Here is a 10,909-nt window from a genome sequence, read left to right on the forward strand (position 1 = left end):
ACTAAAGTCACCAGGTGAGCAACAGGTAATCTCACCACAGGTCCTACTGTATATTTTGTTGTGTCAGATGGGGTTTTCAGTGGGGTTTCTTTGCAGCAGATCAGATAGAAAACAGAAAGAGGAGAGCAGGGAAAACAAGCAGCAACGGTCCCAGAATCAGGAATCAAGCCCCAGACACCTACGTCAAGGACTAATAGACGGCCGCTCTACCTCAATACCATGCGCTGTCCAGCCAGTTTTGGCTGGCAGCCATTTTTGAAGAGCAAAAATGTGTTTTAAAAAAATGGATTTCAAGTATAATCTGCTTGAAATACATTTTCACAATTATCTGATTGGTTTTTACATTGTTCTGGTAAAAAAAACCTTTCTCATCAGATCCAGGACTGCTGCAGACACGCTCATGATCGCCAAGGCCAACAGTCCCCTGCAGTATCCAACACAGGGGGTGGAAGTACGGCCCCGGAAAACAATCATCATCCCAGGTATTACTTTGAATTACCTGACTCATGTATATAAGTCTTGAGTCACTTCTCATTTTTTAAATATTTGGATTCAAGAAGTCTGACTTTCATTTAGTACTTTAATTTTCATTTAGTCATTTAGTCATTTAGTGTTATCAGTCCAGTTTCCAGATTTCCAAAGGGAGCTCCAAAACTCTGAACCAGTGCAACTGGTAATCTGCAACAAGAGAAGCTAGGACTGTTGTCAATTAATATTTTAGTAATTGAGTAGTCTATCGATTATTCCTAAAATTAATCAAGTAATCGGATAGATAAATTGATAAAATATTGGTAAATCTAGCATGACACCAGTGTTACTATTAGATATCAACATCAGTCCAATTTTTCATATTTAAGCATCCCTAACAGTTACTTTTTTGTAGCTTAGAAAACTAACCTGTAACAATAATAGCTCACTTTCTAAGTTAACCTGAAAAAAAGTTATACAAAAATCTGAAATGATCTTCAATTTAGTAATAAAGAGGCAGGCTCACAAATACGCTCATAAAAAATGTCTATACTCCAGCTTTTAGTTTACGTGTTCATCTCCAATCAGTTTAATAGATGAACTCTCACCTTGCCCCATACCTGTCAAGCTTTGGGTTTGAGAATATGGGAAATGTCGCCTGGAGTTGGGAGGGCTTGAGGTGGAGGACAGACGAACCTAAGTCTGGGGCAATAAAAAACTGCACGAATGAAAGACCCGGGAAGGGTGTGTGGGGGTTTGGGAGGGGAGTAATATTGCATATTTGCAGGAAGATGCTAATACGGGAGCACAGCAGGAAAGGGGGGGTAAAAAAACGGTAGTTTCCTTGCCAAACTGGGAGTCTTGACAGGTATACCTTGCCCAGCCATTAATAGCTTTTGTGTCCTTGTTAACAGGATTTCACACCTTCATTCACACTCAGAAACTCATCTACTAGCCATGTACCGCCACGATGATTTCTGTCACTCGTTTGTTGAGACCGGGAAGATATGAAATGCATTGTCGTAAAGCTACACTTATACTGTAGCCATCAGCTACTGAGCTGCCCACTGTGTTCAGTCGATCCGCTCACCTGTATAAATACTCCTGCATCGCACTTCCCGCTGTTCGCTCTGAACCAGCAGCTCCCGGAGGAGGACGGCTGCCGTACTCCAGGCATCGCACCAGTCATTTTAAGAATGCTTATTGGTCCCTCAAAAACGATGAAAACCCGGTCATTATCATCAATCAATAAAATGCCCACTGGCCGAACTTAAAGATTGGACGTTGTGCCGCTAACAGTTAGCTTTCGTCAACAACTTAGAGGTGGAAGTGAGAGCGCTGCGCATCAAGTAATGTCCCGGCCGGAACACGGTGCGCTAAATAATAAAACGTAAATTAACGAAGCTTCAAGGCAGATATATTTTCCTCAAAGAATTTTAATCATCAAGGTTCTCGAATCATTCGAGGAATCGTTTCAACCCTAAGAGAAGCCTCTCGACACATAAGAGCCAATATCACACGTCATGCATTATGCAGAGAGAGGCGAATGATCTCTGTGGTCTTAGTGTATAGAGACGGTCACTAAAAGCAGAACCTGTCTATCCATCCATCTGGGTGTTCATGCATTGTTCTGTCTATTCTTTCGTCCTTTGCTAGTCCATCCATTTTACCACCAGTCTGTGTGTGTGTAATGTCAGCAGATAAGTTTCCTGAAATACAGGTAAGTAATGATGAGACAGGACAACGGGATGGTGCATCTTTAAATCTTATCGTTCATATTTCAAGAAATATTACGATGATGACACATTGATGTTAACCTTTATCAAGAGCACTCAGACTGGTTTTTTGTCGTTTTCGTCATCAAGTCCGAAGAATGAATCCTCTGGGTGTCTGGAGAGCGTCAAGCTTATGGCTTCATGATTGAGGAACCTACAATCATTTACTAGCTATCAACATTTACAACCAAAGAAAACAAAGTAGTAACACTAAAGTGTGTGTGACCTCAATAAATCCTGGTTAATTATTGAAAAAAAAAGTCTGAATCAATAGTACAAAGGTATGAAGAAATAATTGTTGTTTTTTCCCAAAAAACTCAGTCTAAAAGATTATTGTAACTTTTCACTAGTGATGGGCAGATGAATCCTCTGGGTGTCTGGCACATTTCCCAAACTGTTTTCGACTGTGTGTTGAAACTGTGTTGCCATGTCACTTGCAGTGACATCTGCTGGATTTAAGCAGTCACTGCAGGCAAATTCAATAAAGTCTGGAAACAGAACAATGTTCAATCACATGTTTTTATTTAGAATAAGCTGCTGTAACAGTTTTGGGTCAAACTATTTCATTGTAATTAGGGTGATTTGCAAGAACATGAGAATACAAATAAAAACAATTAACAATCATGACAAACCTGAACCAGGTGGTTGAGCTGAACGTCCAGTTCAATTGCCTGCTTTCCGGAAACACAAGGGTTTATCACGGGAGTGTTAACCAATTCGTACATTATTCCCCATGATAAGATCAAAATGATCCTATGTGGGAGAAAACTTCCTCGTTCTTATTTGATCCATGTTGGACTTCAAATATGATCCAGAAACAAACACAGAGCAAATAACACAAAGCATCTCCACACAACAAAACCCACAATTATGTTGACACAGTTTCTCCCTCATGAATACAATTTGGCGCGTTCGCATCCAAAACACAGGAACTGTATCGGTCGCGTGGTTTTCCTAAAAGTGATACGCGCACCGACGCAGGGTTTCGTCTTGTTTGCTCGACGCATGTGCTGAGGTTTCTGTGTTGTCTGGCCCATCACTGTTTTTCACTCATTTGCTACAATATTATTATTGGTGTCACATTAAAAAAAGCATAAATTTCATGTGCCCTTTAAAATATTGTCACGTGCTATTATGTTGCATTTCCTGGTAGGTTTTTGGAAGAAAACTAAGTTGACAGGAAAGTGTAAAACCAGATGCCATCATGTCTGTACTGTCTCAGTTGATAACAACGGTGCTGCACGAGGCTTAGATCAGGACTGAGTAACTTATCTGTGTTAGCTAAGGTCAGGTCTCCATCCTGTCTCCCCTTTGTCACATTTGGTGAGGTAGAGTTTAAAACCAAATCACAGACAAGAACTGGGTATGGTCAGTATGTTTGTTCATTAAAGAATATCCAAAACAATTACAGGAAAGACCTGAATGGATCATGACACTTATTTTTTCTCAAATAGTAAAAATCAGCAAAACTGAGTTTTTCTGACTCATTTGTTCAGCCACAAAATGAGCATTTTTGCATTATTAATTTTTGCATAGTTTGTGAGTGAAATAATCTTTACTACTGACTGAGAAATTTCCCAAAGCAGCATGTGTCGCTCTTTATAAAAACTGCAAACTCCTGCAAGTCAGCTTAAAATAACTGACGGTCCTTATTGTTTCAGGCTTGGCCTTACACGACCTTTCCAGAGACCATTACACAGTGAGTATCCTGTTTTATTTTCTGCCGTCCAGATTTGTGGATTTCTGTCACTTTTTCCATTTTGTTTTCCATCCTGCTGCAGATAAACATCACTGCCACACTAGGAACACTAAACGTAGAAGCAGAAGTGGAGGAAGTGGAAATAAAAGGTGATGGAGGGATGCATATGAGTCTGTCTAGCAGTTTGCTGCTGAACTTGAACCGACAGCTGCAGTTTGTCACCTACACAAACACAAAATATCATCCCAACACTGCAGACACAGGTAAGACCTCTTCACATTTAGAAGGGGGGATTCTCCATTTTTATATTTATTTAAAATCCCCTTTCAGTTTGCAGACAATGTAGCTATCCTAAGATGGTTTGATCCTTGATATTCGCTGGTGTATAAATAACCATCACCATGTTTTCTTTTTTCCTGATTCTTATGTTTTAGTCAGAACAGATCTGAACTAGTTTTAAAATGAAAATCAGACTAATATTAGGCTTCTATAATAGTTTCAAATCAAATTAAAATTATGAACTATGTTTACCAGACAACAACTGCTGTACTCTTTCTGACATCAAAGGTGGTTGAATATTCAGACTGAAATATTCCAGACGCAATTTTATGGCTACAAAAATGATGTTGCTCTGCTTGCTCTGTTTCTGCGCTGCCTTTTTGGAGCCTCTCTTTGCACATCCTCTGAATCTGCAATTTGTGGATCTGGTCAACTGGTCTCTCAGTGCAGGTGATCAAATTTTCTCAAGGAGAAAACTGGGCACAGGAGAGCCAACATGTCCTGCAGGCACATACTTCCTTGATTTATTTGGATTCATGATAAGATTTCTTCTTTTTGGAGTTGGCGGATACCTGGCTTATTGACAAATTTGTGATGGGTTGGGCCGACTAGTGAACACTCAGACTGGCTTGCTGTGGGACAGAGGCACAAGTTGGACGCGATTCTTACTGAAATTAGGCCAGCTCGTAGGCCAGCTGTGGACCCCAGAACTCAGTAGCAGGATGGAATCAATCTTGGAGAAGTTGCTAATCTCAGTCCGGCAGAACGGCCACACTAATTTGGATAATTGGAATCAACAGAGAAGTAAAATCTACCCCATCTAAAGCATAGTGTCTGTATTTGAACTGGTTCCCCTGTGTCAATCTTGCCTGGCTGGCTATCTCAAACCTCAAGTTATGCAAACATCGACACTCCTTCCCATTTCCTCTCCTTTTCTAAAGATATCTGTGCAATCACTCCAAGAACTTGCTCTTAGATAATACCACCTTATCAAAGAACTGCTCACAGACCTACCACATACATTTCATGGCCACAGATACACACTCCCTAACGTCACTGCCTTCATTGGCTCTGCTAAGTAAATGTTGCTACATGTGCCTATTTTTCCTGATGTGTTATTTCTTTGCCCTGTCTGTCCGTTTAGTTTATTACTTTTAGAAAGTGTGGAGTACTCATTACTTGACATCAACATTTAGCTTTATACTTTTAATATTGTAGCAAGACTTAGCGAAACCCCTGTTAGTTTTGTATTTTGGGAGTCAGAGAAGGTTGAAGGGTAAATCTAGAACAAACGTAGAAAGTACCATATATTAGCAACCATCCATCCATTTTCTTCCGCTTCATCCTGGGTCGGGTCGCGGGGGTAGCAGCTTCAGAAGGGAGGCTCAGACTTCCCTCTCCCCAGCCACTTCTTCCAGCTCCTCCAGGAACCCCAAGGCGTTCCCAGGCCAGCCGAGAGACATAGTCCCTCCAGCGTGTCCTAGGTCTTCCCCAGGGCCTCCTCAGTTGGACGTGCCCAGAACACCTCACCAGGGAGGCGTCCAGGAGGCATCCTTACCAGATGGCGGAGCCACCTCAACTGGCTCCTCTCGATGTGAAGGAGCAGCGGCTCTACTCCGAGTCCCTCCCAGATGACCGAGCTTCTCACCCTATCTCTAAGGGAGAGCCCAGCCACCCTGCGGAGGAAACCCATTTCGGCCGCTTGTATCCGTGATCTCGTTCTTTCGGTCATGATCCAGAGCTCATGACCATAGATCAAGGTAGGAACGTAGATCGACCGGTAAATCGAGAGCTTCTCTTTTTGACTCAGCTCTCTCTTCACCACGACGGACCGGTACAGCGCCCGCTTCACAGCAGACGCTGCCCCAATCCGCCTGTCGATCTCCCGCTCCCTTCTTTCCTCAATCGTGAACAAGATCCCCAGATACTTAAACTCCTCCACTTCAGGCAGGACCCCCCTGACCCCCCTGACCTGGAGAAGGCACTCTACCCACTCTATTAGCAACCCAGAACAATAATCAAACACGGAGAACCAACATTTAGTTTTATCTTACCAATGTTTTGTTTGTATTTCCTTCTAACTCATGTAAAGCACTTTGAACAGCCTTGTTGCTGAAAATGTGCTATATAAATAAAATGACCTTACCTACCTTACCTTGTGTCTTTGCAACTTGCAAAGGAACATTTAACCAAGTATTGCTAAACATGTTTGGCATATTTTAACTGTTATAAAAACTTTGTGTTTTGTGGAGAAGTTATCCTTCTCCATGCATAAGTTCGCCTTGTATGAGGTTGACAAAGAGTCAGTGAGTTGAATTCATGAATTCCATGTATTAATACCAAAATACAACGAGTCTATTCTGACATGCTATCTTTAGGAGCTAACAGACAAGATGACATCAAACAAAAGTTGTCCATTCTTTTTGTTAGCGTCTCTCTTGAAACTACACCCTAAAGAGGGAGTTCCCTAGTTTGTCATACCCTTTAACCCTAGCTTTGAGGGCGTTTCCTAACATGTCATTTCCTTTAGCTTTAGCGTTGCAACTAGCTAAAAGAAATGGAAGGAAAACACAGAATTATTTATTCTAAACAGTTTTTTAAGTAACAAAAATGTGAGTCAGCTGATTCTCCTACATAGGCAAAAATCCTCGTAAAGATCTCAATTAATTAGAGAGAAGGACTCAATTCAAACTCTAGTTATGCACAGTGAAATGATGTGTCAACAAGATAGTTGGTTAGTCTGTATGTTGAAATAAACTATGATTTATGTCAACATACGTGTCAACTACGATTGTCTGAAGAATTATTTTCCAAAATAGATCTTTCTGTAGAGAAGAAACGAGTCACATTTTTGTTGTGTCCCCTAGTGGAGTTTAAGACGGAAGGTCATCAGGCTGCCTTCACCATCAAGATCCGTCATGGAGCAACTCCAAAACTTTATGACACTGGACCTAAGGAAGGTACAGAAGCATCACATTTTTATTTGTCACAAGCAGTGATGACATAGTTACTTTGAAAAAATAACTTTAATCGGATTACTGACTACTCCTTGAAAACGTAACTTAAATTACTGACTACCTGATTTGGAAAGTAACTAAGTTACATTAAAAGCAACTTTTTTAGTTACTTTCAGCAGCTGCTAACAACAACGCTCCACCACCTGTGAAAATTACATTGAGCTTTGCCAATACTTATACTAATACAATAGTTATTTTATAATAGTAGCATCAACAGTGTATTTCCACTTATATGGTTGAACTGAAGGGGAGATTGTTTAATGGTCACAACAGTACAAAAAAGTTTGTAATTCGTGTTTTCCACTACTGTCTGGAAAACTCTAAGAAGGATTTTAAAGGCCCCACCCCCTTGCCCCAGCCTCTCTCTCCTCCCTCCATTGTTTACATTTCTGTCGCTGCTGATGTAGTAATTTGTAGGCCATTAATTAAGGACTCTGACAACAGCTTATCTTTAGCCGGCAGGAACCTTTACTGAAGTGACGTAACCCGCCTCTGGTACGGAACGCCCAGAGGACCATAACACACCACAGCTGACACTGTCGCATGGAAACGTCAGTCACTCCCCAAGACGCTTAGAGTAAATAACATTTAATTACAAAAGAAAATAGTAACGCACAGTAACGCTAAGTGATTTCATTAAGTAACTGTAGTCTGACTACTGGATTTGAAATAGCAACGCGTTAATTACTCGTTCCTGAAAAAATGGTCCGACGTCGTTACTTTGTAGCGCGTTACTGTCATCACTGGTCACAACTAAACCAGTGGTTTCTGGTTGTGACTTATCTTAATATTAATAATTAGAGTAGCGTTTACTTGCACAACTTTACAGACACGTTCATTCGTGGCTGTTTTCATGTTTATTGCGCTGTTCATATTAGTCTCAATGTTTGCAGGTTTCTGGAGCGCAACGCGAAACTCGACGTCATTCAAGGCAAATATATGATGGATAAATAATGGATATTAACAAAGACTCAGCGGTGCGGAACATCAGGGAAATGATGGACATGGAGAGTCTGACGTAAACGTCCTGGATAATAGACAAATTCTGGGATTTATTATGTGCCTTTGCTTATTTCCAAGCCCAAATGAGTAACTTCACGTTCAAAAACGAGCCCCAAAAAGCGCAACCCGCGACTCATTAAATTTGCAAGCAACTTTAGAAACAAAACAAGCACAAGTCGCTTGTAATAATTGGACCTGGCGACAAAAACTCAAAATTGTTCGTTTTTCCAGCAAAGAAATTCACATCTCTCTCCTCTCTCCATTGTTTACATTTCTGTCGCTGCTTACACTGTCGCATGGAAACGTCAGTCACTCCACGAGATGCTTCGAGTAAATAACATTTAATTACAAAAGAAAATTGTAATGCACAGTAACGCAAAGTCATTTCATTAAGTAACTGTAGTCTGACTACTGGATTTGAAATAGCAATGCGTTAGATTACTCGTTCCTGAAAAAATGGTCCGACGTCGTTACTTTGTAACGCGTTACTGTCATCACTGGTCACAACCAAACCAGTGGTTTCTGCAGGAAGAGTGTTTAACATAAAATCTGTCTGTCCTCTGCAGAGTACAACGTCAGCAAGATTGTTACCATAGTGACAAAGACTTTCCTGCGTTATGAAAAGCTTCAAAACCTTATTGACAGCATCAGAAAATACTATCCCACAGTCATGATAGTAATTGCTGATGATAGCGATAACCCAAAAACCATTTCTGGGCCTTACATCGAGCAGTACATCATGCCTTTTGGGAAGGTAAGCAGGCTGGTCTTTCTCTGCTGTTGCAGCTAATTCTCTCTGAGTCTTTAAAGCTCAAACCTCTTGTGTTGTAGGGTTGGTTTGCTGGACGAAACCTGGCCATTTCCCAGGCCACGACCAAATATGTGCTTTGGGTGGACGATGACTTCCTCTTCACTGCAAATACCAAGCTGGAGAAGCTTGTAGACGTTTTAGAGAGGACCACTCTGGATCTGGTTGGTGCCCTGGAAGATAAATCGTAGCTCAAAATGAGTCTATAAAGTTTTATCTCAGAGATTTGACTCCATGTTTTCCATGTTTGTGTCTTTGTAGGTTGGGGGAGTAGTAGGTGGTGGTACCTTCAGACAAACCATCTCCATCGAGCCAGGAGAGGAAGACGGAGACTGCTTGCACATCAGAAGAGGATTTCATCATGTAATTGAGGAATTTCCTCACTGTGTTGTGACAGATGGGGTCACTAACTTCTTCATGGCTCACACGGATAAACTCCGGCAGGTCGGCTTTGACCCCCTCCTCAGTAGGTTAGCTCACATTGGTGAGTACAGTAAAAGCACTGAGAACAGATTTCTTATTGAATCAGCAAAGCATGTGACTTTTATGCATTTCTGAATCATTTAAATGACATCCCAAGACACGATGCTGACTAAAAGTAGAGTTCACTGTAATTTTGTAGAGATTAAAGTGACCTACTTTATCTTTTCAATAATATCACATATATTTCACTTGATATAACATCATTTTGGCTTGAAAAGACAAGTCAAAGTGATGAATCTTTTGATATTCTGAGTTCTCTTGTGTATATATATTTTTTAGAGTTTTTCATCGACGGCCTTGGATCGCTCTATGTTGGCTCCTGCGATGACGTTACCATCAATCACCAACCCAAAGTCCATCAACCACCGGCCAAGCAGACCTACAACGAGAATATGTACAACAAGTTTCGCCACCCTTCGACCTTCTCTGACTCCCAAAATATAAAATACGGCCTCATGTACTTCAAATACCGTTTGCATTGCCAGACTCGTAATTAGCATTGACATCTCTCCTAGTCTCTCTGAAGGTTTGTCTGTTCTTCCTGAATCTGCAAAGATGTTTTTCTCCACCCTGCACTGGCAGATAAAACTTGTGGCAACTTGGTTTGCTCTGCTGTTATCTGCCTTTGAGGCAGTACTGTAAAAACCTCAAGAGGGGATTAATGGGATGTTTTCTGGAATAAATTTGGTTTCACCTAGACAGTCTTCTTTTTAGGCCCGATCAGCTAAAGCAGTGGTCCCCAACCTTATTATTACCGCGGACCGGTCAAGACTTCGAAAATTTTGGTGTGGCCTGGAGTGGTGGGGGAAGGGGGTCGTGAGCCGTCAGATAAGGCTTCTGCATGTTGGTGTTCCCGCTTAGGCCTGAATATGCCCAATTTGGGTTGTCTTGGCCCTTTTATCGCAGCCTGTGGGGTTTTCCCTGACTGGGAACGAGAATACAACCTACTGAATGTGACAGGTAGCCAATCAGAAAGCGCGGTGACGTAAGAGCAGAGGGGAATCCCAAACAGCTGACATATTGCACAACTGTGAGTCCGCAGCTGACATATTGCGCAACTGTGAGTCCGGTGGATATCGGAGATGATATGTGGGATGGTCACAAGTTCCCCCCCTCTTGGGAACTTGTGACCTCCTGCCCTCCCTCTGTGACCATCTGCTCACCATTAACTCCTCCTGAACTCTTTGAATTAGCCAATAGAAATGGAGACAGAGGGTTTGGCCTTTTTAGGGTTTCTGTTATAAACAGTCAAAAAAATCAAGCACTCTACTCCTAAGAGTTATTCAAGAACTTTGCAATGTATGGGGCTAAACGAGTTCATCCTGCTGCTGAGAATAAAGAACCTGTCTCCTCTGCAACATCTGATACGGATTCGGAG

The 10,909-nt window shown here is 41.5% G+C and overlaps 1 protein-coding gene across 1 annotated transcript; it reads left to right on the plus strand.

The window, feature by feature from the left end:
* Nucleotides 1-283: 283 nt before the first annotated feature.
* On the plus strand, nt 284-10,260 carry LOC106941044 (beta-1,4 N-acetylgalactosaminyltransferase 1-like). Its single transcript, XM_015023971.1, has 8 exons — nt 284-482; nt 3,905-3,942; nt 4,025-4,205; nt 7,089-7,181; nt 8,807-8,994; nt 9,072-9,212; nt 9,310-9,532; nt 9,811-10,260. The coding sequence occupies exons 1-8, from the start codon at nt 284-286 to the stop codon at nt 10,026-10,028; spliced, it is 1,281 nt and encodes a 426-aa protein (XP_014879457.1). The 3' UTR covers nt 10,029-10,260.
* Nucleotides 10,261-10,909: the final 649 nt, after the last annotated feature.

The sequence above is a fragment of the Poecilia latipinna genome, unplaced genomic scaffold (genome assembly GCF_001443285.1).
Source record: "Poecilia latipinna isolate Pla-1442-1.1 unplaced genomic scaffold, P_latipinna-1.0 Scaffold3475, whole genome shotgun sequence".
NCBI lineage: Eukaryota > Metazoa > Chordata > Actinopteri > Cyprinodontiformes > Poeciliidae > Poecilia > Poecilia latipinna.

Bases quoted from the DNA above. Each gene is read 5' to 3' on its own strand.
- LOC106941044 (XM_015023971.1), top strand. From the start codon at position 284: ATGGATTTCAAGTATAATCTGCTTGAAATACATTTTCACAATTATCTG. The intron at 3,943-4,024 runs GTGAGTATCCTG...ATCCTGCTGCAG, and splicing joins TTTCCAGAGACCATTACACA to ATAAACATCACTGCCACACT. The intron at 8,995-9,071 runs GTAAGCAGGCTG...CTTGTGTTGTAG, and splicing joins ACATCATGCCTTTTGGGAAG to GGTTGGTTTGCTGGACGAAA.